This window comes from Cucurbita maxima, unplaced genomic scaffold (assembly GCF_002738345.1).
Source record: "Cucurbita maxima cultivar Rimu unplaced genomic scaffold, Cmax_1.0 Cma_Scf00001, whole genome shotgun sequence".
NCBI classification, from domain to species: Eukaryota; Viridiplantae; Streptophyta; class Magnoliopsida; order Cucurbitales; family Cucurbitaceae; genus Cucurbita; species Cucurbita maxima.
The window spans coordinates 7,749,068-7,760,898 of record NW_019272017.1 but is presented as its reverse complement, the minus strand read 5'-3'; the positions used below and the strand labels follow the sequence as shown (position 1 = coordinate 7,760,898).

The 11,831-nt window shown below is 36.9% G+C and overlaps 3 protein-coding genes across 7 annotated transcripts; 2 read left to right on the top strand and 1 right to left on the bottom strand.

Moving 5' to 3' along the window:
- Positions 1-157: 157 nt before the first annotated feature.
- On the top strand, positions 158-2,562 carry LOC111480936. Of its 2 annotated transcripts, none has more exons than XM_023126287.1 (5): positions 158-768; positions 851-954; positions 1,035-1,206; positions 1,803-1,925; positions 1,993-2,562. In XM_023126287.1, exons 1-5 carry the CDS (start codon positions 583-585, stop codon positions 2,467-2,469), a joined length of 1,062 nt encoding a protein of 353 aa, XP_022982055.1. In that variant the 5' UTR covers positions 158-582; the 3' UTR covers positions 2,470-2,562. The 2 variants fall into 2 exon arrangements, with proteins under 2 accessions (XP_022982055.1, XP_022981977.1); XM_023126209.1 differs by having other exon boundaries at positions 159-768; positions 1,987-2,562.
- Positions 2,563-3,187: 625 nt separating this feature from the next.
- On the bottom strand, positions 3,188-5,606 carry LOC111483540 (homologous-pairing protein 2 homolog). Of its 2 annotated transcripts, XR_002718402.1 has the most exons (8): positions 5,515-5,606; positions 5,346-5,371; positions 4,666-4,933; positions 4,467-4,537; positions 4,163-4,351; positions 3,951-4,090; positions 3,350-3,597; positions 3,188-3,210 (listed from the first exon to the last, which is right to left on the bottom strand). XR_002718402.1 is itself a non-coding variant. In XM_023129776.1 (6 exons), exons 1-6 carry the CDS (start codon positions 5,540-5,542, stop codon positions 3,992-3,994), a joined length of 681 nt encoding a protein of 226 aa, XP_022985544.1. In that variant the 5' UTR covers positions 5,543-5,606; the 3' UTR covers positions 3,771-3,991. The 2 variants fall into 2 exon arrangements, 1 of the variants encoding a protein (XP_022985544.1); XM_023129776.1 differs by lacking the exons at positions 3,188-3,210; positions 3,350-3,597 and having other exon boundaries at positions 3,771-4,090.
- A 2,561-nt stretch (positions 5,607-8,167) lies between these two features.
- LOC111477049 (aluminum-activated malate transporter 4-like) lies at positions 8,168-11,633 on the top strand. 3 transcript variants are annotated; one of them, XM_023121190.1, is made up of 7 exons: positions 8,168-8,245; positions 8,383-8,816; positions 8,925-9,062; positions 9,149-9,415; positions 9,514-9,650; positions 9,727-9,873; positions 10,636-11,633. In XM_023121190.1, the coding sequence occupies exons 2-7, from the start codon at positions 8,441-8,443 to the stop codon at positions 11,257-11,259; spliced, it is 1,689 nt and encodes a 562-aa protein (XP_022976958.1). In that variant the 5' UTR covers positions 8,168-8,245; positions 8,383-8,440; the 3' UTR covers positions 11,260-11,633. The 3 variants fall into 3 exon arrangements, with proteins under 3 accessions (XP_022976958.1, XP_022976888.1, XP_022976805.1); XM_023121120.1 differs by having other exon boundaries at positions 8,169-8,264; XM_023121037.1 differs by having other exon boundaries at positions 8,180-8,297.
- Positions 11,634-11,831: the final 198 nt, after the last annotated feature.

Here is an 11,831-nt window from a genome sequence, read left to right as displayed (position 1 = left end):
CAGATTTGCATTTACAGCAAGACTGGTTGGTATAATTGACCCAATCATAGAAAGAAACAGATGATCTTGGTATCATCATTTTCAATTGACCAGCAAAATAATTGTCCAGATTTCCTTCTCTATTAAAGATGTAATCAAGGAAGGAATTATGGAAATTAGGTACTTTTAATCCTCGCTGCTATAGATTAGTTCTGAAAAAATCCAATCTTTACTACAGGTCTTGACAATTTTGGTGGAAGACTAGAAAAATCCAACACTTCCAGTTCTTTGGAAAGACCCTTCTCTTTTGCCCGTTGTTTACTCTGATATGATCTTGGTGAAGTGTTTCTTACACGCCAACCGCGTCAAACCTTCCCTTTTTTTCTTGCCCTGTTTCATTTACTTGTAACTATTACGTCTATTTCTATCGTAGTTTCGTCCCTTCGTTTGTCCACACCTGAAATTGATGCTTCTTAAAAAATATGTGCGTGTGCTCTGACTATTATCAATGTGATCGTTGATAATCAATATATATATATATATATATATTTCTTCATTCCTCCATAACAAAGATCTCTCAGAAACGGTGGAGCATTATTGAGCATGGGGAAGAAGCTTGATGCACTGCTGGGAAGAAGCTTCAACACCACGAGGTTCAAATCTCTGGTCAATCTGGCCATCTCTCGGCTCGCTGTCCTTGCAAACCAGCGCCAGGTGAGATCCTCCCAGGCTCGTTCTGACGTAGTTCAGTTGCTTCAGCTTGGCCACCAAGAGAGAGCCCTCTTTCGTGTAAGATCATTTTTGAAGTACTTTCAAACATGGGTTTCGGCTCCATAACCTTCAAAGCTTATATAATAGGAGTCTTTGACAGGTTGAGCAAGTGATCAAGGACCAGAAACTGCTGGATGCGTATGTGATTATAGAGAGTTACTGTGAGGCTGTACTTGAAAGAATCAAGCTACTTGAACAACAGAGGTCCGTAAATGAACCTGTAAATGTGAACATAAAGAGATGGCTTTGGTCTGATTCTGATAATTTTGTTATTGATTATGTAGAGAATGTCCAGAAGAACTGAAGGAGGCAATTTCAGGTTTGATTTTTGCATCTTCTAGATGTGGGGATTTCCCTGAGCTGATAGAGATTCGTTCAGCCATTACCAGTCGTTTTGGCAAGGAGTTTACTGCTCGTGCTATGGAGTTGCGCAACAATTGTGCTGTTGGTCCAATGGTATGCTTTGCTTTTATGTTCTCATTATTTGGCCTAAATCGACTGCTAGAAAATATTATAAAGGATATTTCGTTCTCCTCCCCAATCGATTAGGATCTCACAATCGCAATCGATATAGGATCTCACAATCGACCCCTTTCGGTGCCCAGCGTCCTCGCTGGCATTGGTTCCTTCTCCAATCGATGTAGGACTCCCCAATCCACTCCCTTCAGGCCCAGCGTCTTTGCTGGTATACTGTCTCGTGTCCACTCCTTTTGGGACCCAACGTTCTTGCTGGCACACTACCTCGTGTCCATCCCCTTCGAAGCTCAGCCTCCTCACTGGCACATGGCCCGATGTCTGGCTATGATACCATTTATAACAGTCCAAGCCACCGCTAGCAAATATTGTTTCTTTGGGTTTTATCTTTCGAGTTTCCTTTCAAAGTTTTTAAAATGCTGTCTGCTAGAGAAAAATTTTCATACCCTTGTAAAGAATGTTTATTCTCCTCTCCCACCGACATGGGATCTCAACTTTAAGCGGTGTTGCTCTGAGTTTATATGCCAATTTTCCCTGGCTGTTTTCACTGAATGATGTGGTAATCTTGGGGTTTTCAGATAGTAAAGAAGCTGTCAGCGAGGCCACCAAGCTCAGAGATCAAACTGAAGTTACTTAAACAAGTTGCTTCTGAAAATGGCATTACTTTGAAAGATTTGGAGGCCTATGAAGTTTCAACTGAGGTAGGAAATGAAATTAATGATCCATTACAAGTTCTTGAGTTATTGAGTGCCTAAAAAATAGATGCAGGAATCCAAAGTGGAAGGCGTTTTTAAGATTTTACCTGAAGAGATGGAGAAAGAGAGTTGGTATGCTGATTCGATGAGAGGAAGAAAGAAGTACAAAGACGTAGGAGACGCTGCCCAGGCAGCATTCGAGTCGGCTGCTTGTGCAGCAGCTGCAGCCAGAGCTGCTGTGGAACTCGTTCAATCCAAATCATCTGATCATGATTATGTGAGTAATCCGAGCCCAAAAGCAAGAACATTCACTGAAACTCATGAATCCAAGAACAATGAGATAGAATTAGAATCAAATAACAAGGAATTGAAGCAGCCAGTGTGTTCCTCTAGTTTGAAGGAGAATGAGATTCCAATTGAAGCAGTGAATATAATCGATCTGCTGGAGAAGGATTTGGTTTTTGAGGAGAGTGATGTTGATGGTGGGAGTGGAGAAAGCAGCAGTTCAACTCTTGAGGAGAAATTCGAGGTTAATAAATTTTGTAAGTAGGATTCATTTATTGTTAAGAACCCTAAGTACATACATTGTGTGCGAATATGTAAGTTGGATTCACTTAATACAAATTTTGTCTATAAGTCCAAATAGTATTCAATTTCTTTATGTTTATTTACAGTACTCTTGTCTTGTATCACGGTTATGCTTGTTCAAGATAGGTTGTCTATAACTGCATGTTGGATGTTCTGATCATGCTTGTCCAAGATGTCTTGTCTATGACCGCATGCCTCTTCAAAACCCCATTTCATCTTTTCATTTTAGATAAGTTTTTATTATTTCATGTTGTGTTTATATGAGGTCTACAATCGTTCACCAAAATCATGTCACACCTTTTAGGGTTAAAATGACCAAAAATGTACTATAGGTAGATATGACTAGTTCTTACTTCTAATTACCCAAGTTATATGTTATTTAAGTTCTAGTGTTCCTTTATTTGCTTATAGTCATATAACGTTGTTTCCTTCTATTTTTCAAATGTATTTTCTTATTCACCTTTCCTAAAACATTTTTCGTAATCATGATCCGAAGCTCGAGCATATGTTAACGTTGTCCACGAATGACTTGTTCAAGTCATCTCAAGTACATTGGTACCATCTTAGCCTAAGAAACATGGGTATAAATAGTATGACGGTAAAGAACACATCTTTTCTAGAAAATCTAGAACATGGAGAAAGACATTTTATTAAAAATAATCATTTCAACCAGAAGTAAATTCAAACTCAACAAGCATATATGCTTACAAAATTAGTTGATGTATTTTGCTCCAAAATTTTATTATTTTTGTCATACATGTGTGTTAACAATTGTTCAATGCATGTCTAACAAATGCAAAATTGTTCCATGCATGTCTAACAAATGTTGGACATATTTTGACTTTGTACAACTAATGTGTTTAACACATCTATTGCATTAAAAAAAACATCCCATACATGTTTGACAAGTGGTGAAGTGTCTTAGCCTCTAACATGTGTCAGATAGAAGCAAGCTACCCAAACTAAAGCATTTGTGCTTCAACTCATAATCTACTTGACGATGGTGGTATAATCGTAATCTTAGTATTCTCTTCATCTAACCTGTCTCTGGCATGGAACACCGATTCCTTATTTTCCTCGAAAGTGAAACCTAAACGGATCGGGCACCCATGAGGCTAAAGGCTGATACATTAACATAGTGTGCAGATAAGAAATTAATCTTTCTTCTCGAGTCGACACAACAGCAGAGACTATTACCTCTTTTATTGCATGAGCACTAGAAGTTTAGTTCACAGTTCAGTCAATCGAGGGAAAGAACCTCACTGACCAAGTAAACAATAGAATACAGTAGAAACCCATTCGACAAAAATTGTGTCAAGGACGGCAATTTCTTTTACTCAGCATTGTAACATAAATTGTTTCTTCAACTTAGCATGGATCAACGAAAAAAACTTGATAAGTAATCCTGATACAGAAGCAAACCTTTAGGAAGACAGAATCTACCTGCATTTGCTCTACTTGGACGCCCCATTTTATGTTATCACTCACTTTCCCCTGGGCCGTTTTCGATTTTGTGGTAACATGTCGCTGAATGACTGCAAATTCACGCCCACATCTTCATCGTACTCAATGCCAAGTTCTTCCTGTATGAACACAAAGTATTTAATCCAAATAATTGGAGTAAAAACAAGCAAAGCAAAATAATCGGAAAAAACCTTAAATTCTTTTAGATTCTTAGGTGAGTTCTCAGTGATAACATCCCATATATCTTTAAACATCCTTTTTCGCTTTCGCCACTGGCCTAGTTTCTCAGAGTAAATCTGCTCGATTGCTTTGCGGTCTTCTGGGCTCACCAACGTAACACCTCCGCGTAATGTTTCCAATTTTTCTTCCAATTCCTTAACCTGTCAGTTACCAAACGAGCTACTTTTTGAGACATTGGCAACAGATAAAGGGGGTCACATTATCACTAAACAGAACGAAGTAAAGTTTCAGCTATCTAATTTAGCATTTCTCTACCTCCTTTCTCAGCATAGCTTCCTTTTCCCGCATTTCTTTCAGCGTTAAGTTTGACTGCAACGTTCGAATTTCTATTGCAAAAGTTCATGCCGCTATCATTTTTATTTCTCGGAACTTGAATACCGTAATTGACAGGGCTTAAATGATTCATAAACTTTACATTATTGAAGACTTCTTTGAAATTTACAAGTATAATTACCTTCCTCCACCTGGGTAATAGCCTTTTTTTGCTCGGCTAGATGTTGCTGCAGTTTGGCGTTTGCTTCCTTCATTTGAGTAAGTTCCTCGCTGTTTGGGATCTTGAATTGGTCTTGCCGGGCGAGATATATCTTCTGCTTGCCATACTCCTTGAAAGAAATTCGTCCACTATCGGCAAGGGCATCCAGTGCCTTTTGCACCCCCGTCTTCTTGAGGTTGAATTTTTGTAATGAATCAGCAACATTTTGAGAGTTTAGTGGACGATTTTGCTGAACAGAACAAAAATGCGGCAAATTCCGTTAGACAAAGAAGGCCAAAAGACCTAACCAACGAATAAAAGATGACAGTAGCGCTGCAAGCGAGTTGCATCGTGAAATTGCAAACGCACTCGGCAGCCAAATGGAGGTTCATCGAAACAAATCGCTCGGATGTGTATTTTACCCAACACTCAAGCGACGAAGACGGATAAGTTCTTCTACATACAAATTAGGGTAACAGTAAACAACAGGAAGATACAAGTACAACAAAGCGTAAAAGCTTATAATCTTCGCTGCAATGAGCGCAGAACGGGGATAAGGAACTGCACGCGTTTGAGGAATATCAAGTAGACCAGTGAATCGGCGAATTACAAACAATTAATGATCACAAAGAAATCAGTGAAGCAAAGTGATGAAACAATACCTCGTTAACGAAGTTGAGCACGATCGCTGGAAATTTTAGAAAACGAAGTCAGGAATGAAGGATTTAATTTCTACGTTGAAGATATCATAAATCCAAAATTGGAACCATAATTATGATAAAGAAATCATACTGCCAAGAGTTCAGAAAAAAAAACGATGCGAGAGTTCACCTTCTGCGCTATCGGATTTGGGAGCCATTGATGGGTGAAGTGCAGAGAAATGGGCGGGAAAGTGCTTTCCCTTTCTTCTTGTGGAAGCCTACGTGTAAGAGATATCGAAAAATAGTTTTTTTCTTACAAAAATAATATTTTTTTTTTTTTTTTGTGCTTTAAAATTAAGCTTGTAAAAAATATATATGTCTATCACTTATATTATTCACAATATAAATCAATACTAATACCTTTTTATATTATATTAATATAATATATAAATGATAAACCTAATATAATATACCAGCTTAGAAACAATCATAAATCATAGAAAGTAAAAATAAATTTTTTTATGTACCATTCATTATTCAAATAGCCAAATAACAAATTAGTATGTTTTTTTTATTTTTAGTATAATTAATAAAGACATAAAATTTGAATATCCAGAAAAAATAATTGCATGTCTGTTGAGCTATGTTACATGGATCATAATAGAGTGATATACGAGGGTAGAAGGGTAATTGTGTAAAATGTTTAAATGGGCCCACAAAAAAAAAGAGATTATACTTGCTATTAATTTAACTTATTTGTATATATGGTATGATTTCAAATGTGTATTGTTTGTGTCAGAAACGTATTCTTAAAATATAAAAAACACAAAGGAGTGAGCTGTAAATATTTACAAACTAACGTACTCTTGCTGGCCACCAATTCAATTAATTTTATTTTCATAAAATAAATCAATGGAAAAAAATTAAAATCGAATGGATTATATATGATTATGAGGTCAAAATCAAAAAGAAAGTTATGAACACTTATGCTCAAACTGAACAATATCATATCATTGTGAGGTTTGTGGTTTCTAACGCTTACTATCCATCTACCTCACCTCCACCAACCACCAACATTAGTCATTCGTAATGTTTTATATAAATTTTGATATTTAATGTTTATAGTGTTTTATATAAATGATTACAATATTTTCATTGGCATATGAACATATTTTATAATTTAAAAAATAAACTCATTAATGTTTATGTTAGAGAGTAAAAAATAAGAGACATAACTGATATTAAGTTGTCCCTAACACTAAGTTATTATTGTAAAGATTTATTATATGTTTCTTTTAACTTTCAACTTTGTGTCAATTATCTAGTCTCCGTTGATACGATGAATCTAGTGAATTAGAATTAAACTCAATAAGGAATAAATCAAGATGCTAAATATTTAATCCTATACTCATTTAACAAAAGATAAATATCATATATCTAATACAAAGTCTAAACTTTGATATCAAATGATATGAAAATTTAGTGGGTTGAAATTAAGAAGTGAGCCTAATTTTCAAATAACAAAACTTTCAAATCGACTAATTTTCAAATAACCAAGATTCAAGCACATTACCAAATAGGATAATTAATTAGGTATTTATTGCAACTCAATAATTTAATTGCGTCCTTTTTAACTCAAATGAGTACATTAGTTAAAACTCAATTCATTGTATAATTTAATGGTTAGACTTTAGATAACCTAAAAAAAAAAAAAAAATTGTGTGTTCGATTAACTTTATATTGCCTAAATCATCGTCTCAATAATTCAATGCCGAAAATAGGTGGCAACTCCTAGGAGCTTGACGCGTGAAGGTAAAAACGAGCGAATTAAAATAATTTAATCAGTGGGCCAAAACAGTAATTTCGTCAATCTTCGACCATAACGTATTGCAGGATACTCAGAATCTCATCCGACAGAATTTGTTGCGATCCGAATGGTTGCTTGCTTTTGTTCTATGTTCTGTCCTTCCAAATCATCCCAGCGAGGAACCATCAACCAACGCTGACGTGTCGACTAAATTGTTTCACCACTCTTCATACAACACGTCACGTCGTTTCATTTTTTATATAAGACTATTTAAATATGACATGACCCTCAGTGTTTAGTAGACATTTTAAAATTTATTAACATGCCATATATAAAAGTTAAATTTTAGGAATTTAATATACAACTTCAAAAGCTTAGACTAAGTTTATAATTTAACCATAAATTTATACGCCATGTAAGTTAATTTTTTTTTTATTTTGCTAATTTTTGTTTCTTATATAAGTATAGTATTATACGTATTAATTTACCTAATATTTAGTGACTCTAATGTTTTAGGTAAATGATTTTCAATCCGAACATAACTTAATGAACAAATATACTAATTATCATTATAGAAGTAGATAATTTAATTTTTCACCGTCATTATATTTATAAATTTATATTTATATTAGATATGATATATTACAACGTTTAACGGAAAAGGTAAGAGTATAAAATTGAGCTTCTATTTTGATCGTGAATTTTTAAATTTTATATATTTACTAAATACTCTATACAATAGGATAATTAATAAATGAATATAAAATTAAAATTTTAGAAATTTATTAAAAAGAAAATTATATTAGACTTGGAAAATAAATAAACTTACAAACTTATGAATAAATGTATTAATGTTGTCTAGGGAAAACACAGTATATATCTTCAAAAGTGCAATGTGGGAGGTGTCGCTATTTGGTTGGTTGGCGGTTACTTAGGGAGTCAGTTAAATATTATTTTTTCTCCTCGAGCCAATTCGTTGAACGTTATCAGTTACCGTACCCGCCGGTTATATTTTAAATAATTATGTGTTTATTAAGAAAAAGAAAAGAAAAGAAAATCTTACGCTGTCACCGCCAGCCTCACCATCATCACCAAATCCCCTTCGTGTAATACGGTGTGCGTGTAACCATCTTGTAATACGCTGTCACCGCCGGTTATATTTTACAGTTACATACAGTAACCATCTTGTTCATTTGAGTTCCACAATTCATTATTATATCCTTTTTTTTTTCTTTTTTCATTTCTGTTCAGCCATTGCGAAATCCTGTTCATCATCATCTGAGTGCTCGTTTCCATTGTTGATGAAGAGATGACCGGAAAATATGGATCAATCCGACAGAGTTTTCTGGATCAGAACAGGGAACAACTCTTATCTCGTAAGGGCCATTCCGATTTCGGCCTGCACGGCAACGACGACGCCGGTGCCGATGACGATGCCAAGTGTCGGTGTTTCTGTACCGTTTCCGATGCGATCACCAACTTTTGGAAAGGCTTACATGATACTACCGTCAAGTTGTGCGACATGAGCCGCTCCGATCCCCGCAAATTCTACTTCGCCGCGAAGATGGGGTTGTCGCTTGCGCTCACTTCGCTCCTCATTTTCATTCGAGAGCCTTTGAAAGAAGTAGCCCAGTATTCAATCTGGGCCATCCTCACCGTCGTCGTTGTTTTCGAATTTAGCGTTGGTATGGTTAATGATTTTCGTTTCACCGATTTTCGTCCATTTGGGGATTTTTTGAGGTTTTATGTGTCATTTTCTTCTTTCAAGGGAATAATCGCGTTGATTTCTGTAGGGGCCACGCTGAATAAAGGGTTCAATCGTGCATTGGGGACACTTTCAGCCGGTGGACTTGCTCTTGGTATTGCAGAGATATCTGTCTCGGCTGGGGAGTTTGAAGAAGTTGCAATCGTAATCAGTATATTCCTTGCAGGTATGAGTTTATAGCAGCAACAAAGTAATCTGTGCGATTATAATGCAACGGATTCTTAAATTAACAATTTCATTTCATTATTTTAGGGTTCTTTGCAAGCTATTGTAAATTGTATCCGCCGATGAAGACGTATGAATATGGGTTCCGGGTATTTCTGTTGACATTTTGCATCGTGTTGGTATCTGGAAGTTCGTCGTCATTTTTCCATACGGCTTTTTATCGATTATTGCACATCGCCGTCGGTGCTGGCATGTGCTTGGTTGTGAATATATGTATATACCCCATTTGGGCAGGGGAGGATCTGCACAAATTGGTTGTCAAAAATTTCAAAAATGTTTCATCTTCTTTGGAAGGCAAGATCAATTCTGTCATCCATTTTGAAAATAAGATTCTGTGCACTTTCTTATCCTTTTAATCAGCAAGAACATGAGAGAATCTATGTCTTGTTCAGGTGTTGTTAGTGAATACCTTCAGTGTGTGGAATATGAGAGAGTCTCTTCGAAAATTCTTACATATCAGGCCTCTGATAACCCTATATATAATGCTTATAGATCCGCCGTGCAGTCCTCAAGCCAGGAGGACACATTGGTATTGGTTCTTACATACTTTTCGATTAGATGGTATGCTACCAGAAGGTTTTACTTGAGTCTCGTTGTTTTTGTAGTTGGACTTCGCCCGCTGGGAGCCACCGCATGGCCCTTACAAGACATTCAAGTATCCATGGCATAACTATGTCAAAGTGAGTGGCGCTCTTAGGCATTGTGCTTTTATGGTTATGGCAATGCACGGCTGTATTCTTTCAGAAATCCAGGTGATTGGACCTTCTTTCTTTAGCTGTTCTTTGTTGTAATTGATTTCTATGAGTAAATATGGTCATTTAAATTTGAAATTCTAAATTGAACTATTTTGGTAGCTAGAACTTTGATTATTCTTGGTTGTTGATTTGCTAGCTGGGTGCCAAATTGGCTATAATTAAGTATGTTTAATCAGTTAGTTGGGTAGGTGTGAGATCCCACATTGGGTGGAGAGGGGAGCGAAACATTACTTATAAAGTGTATGGAAACCTGTCCCTACCTAGCAGACACGTTTTAAAACCGTGAGGCTGACGATGATATGTAACTGATCAAAGCGGACAATATCTGCTAATGGTGAGCTTAGACTATTACAAATCGTATTAGAGCTAGACACCGAGTGGTGTGCCAACGAGGATGTTGGGCCCCCAAGGGAGGGGTGGATTGTGAGATCCCACGTTGGTTGGGGAGGGGAACAAAGCATTCTTTATAAGGGTGCTCCCAAGGGGGTGGACCGTGAGATCCCGCATTAGTTGGAGAGAGGAACGAAATCATTCCTTATAGGAGGGTGGAAACTTCTCCTTAACAGACTCGTTTTAAAACCTTGAGGCTGAGGGCGATGCGTACCGGGCTAAAGCGGATAATATCTACTAGTGGTGAGCTTAGACTAGTATGCACTATATATGTACGCAATATATATATATATATATATATATATATATATATATATATATATTTATATATGTATGTAGATGACTGGATCTTGCAAGTTTGTGTTATAGGCTCCACCAGAGAAGAGAAAGGTGTTTGCAAAGGAGCTTCAGAGGGTTGGCACTGAGGGAGCTAAGTTCTTACGTGCGCTTGGAAGTAAAGTAGAAAAGATGGAGAAATTGAGCTCAGGTGACATGCTTTTCGATGTTCATGACGCCGCAGAAGCTTTACAAATAAAGATTGACGAGAGATCGAATATGCTGGTGAATTCAGATAGGTGGAGAACTGGAAAACAGCACAGGGAACAAGAAGAACCCCAACATTTTATTGATGTCAAAGATGATCATAACAAACAGTTGGTAATCGATTCCCTGAACGAGACCATGTATGCTCAACACTCGAGCATCGGCGTCCACCCTCCCATGACAGAATGGGTATCCACTGATAATGTCTTTAACAAACACCTGGTTTCATGGCCACGTCTTTCATTTTTAATGGATACCGTGCCTAATGAACGAGAGTCGAAAGTACATGAAAGTGCAAGCTCCTTGTCTTTGGCAACATTTGCTTCGCTTCTTATTGAATTTGTGGCAAGGCTGCAAAATCTCAGGAATGCATTTGAAGAGCTCAGTGAGAAGGCAAATTTCAAGGCGCCAGAGGACTTAACAATTAAAAAGGACGGACTAGATTGTTAAGATTGGTTGGCATCAAGAATTGAGGCATGATAGGATGCCATGCCATGTCACACTTGGCTCACTAATGCACCTTTCATACAGTGATGGTCGAATTTGCCGCAAGCTAAAACAAAAGTTTGAGATCTCAGTTTGGTTAACCTATGCTGTCTTGATGGACTCGTCCTCTGTATAAGGTCGATTCGGGTCATCGGAAATGTCGTACTTGTGCCTTGTTCATCAAAGCTGTTGGGGCCAAGGATTAGGTTTAGTGTGGCTGTGGCATGATATTGTTTTTATTTTGCCTCTAGATGATAGCTATGAGAGGGGGATTGTGTAGTACATTTATGATGCAAACAGCATCACTCCATATTCTTTTGTGCTTTTACCAGCCGTTATGTCAAAACATTTATGATGCAAACAGCCGTTGCAGTCCTCGCATTCTATGGCATGTGAAATGTTTTGACAATGCTTTAGGGAGATGGGTTCATTCGTGTGCCAGCCAGAACAGAAAACATAGAGAAATCCGAAGTGTAAAGTTTTAAACAATTTAAAAAGCGTAACTATTTTGGTCAGTCTTTTAGTGGATAATGAGT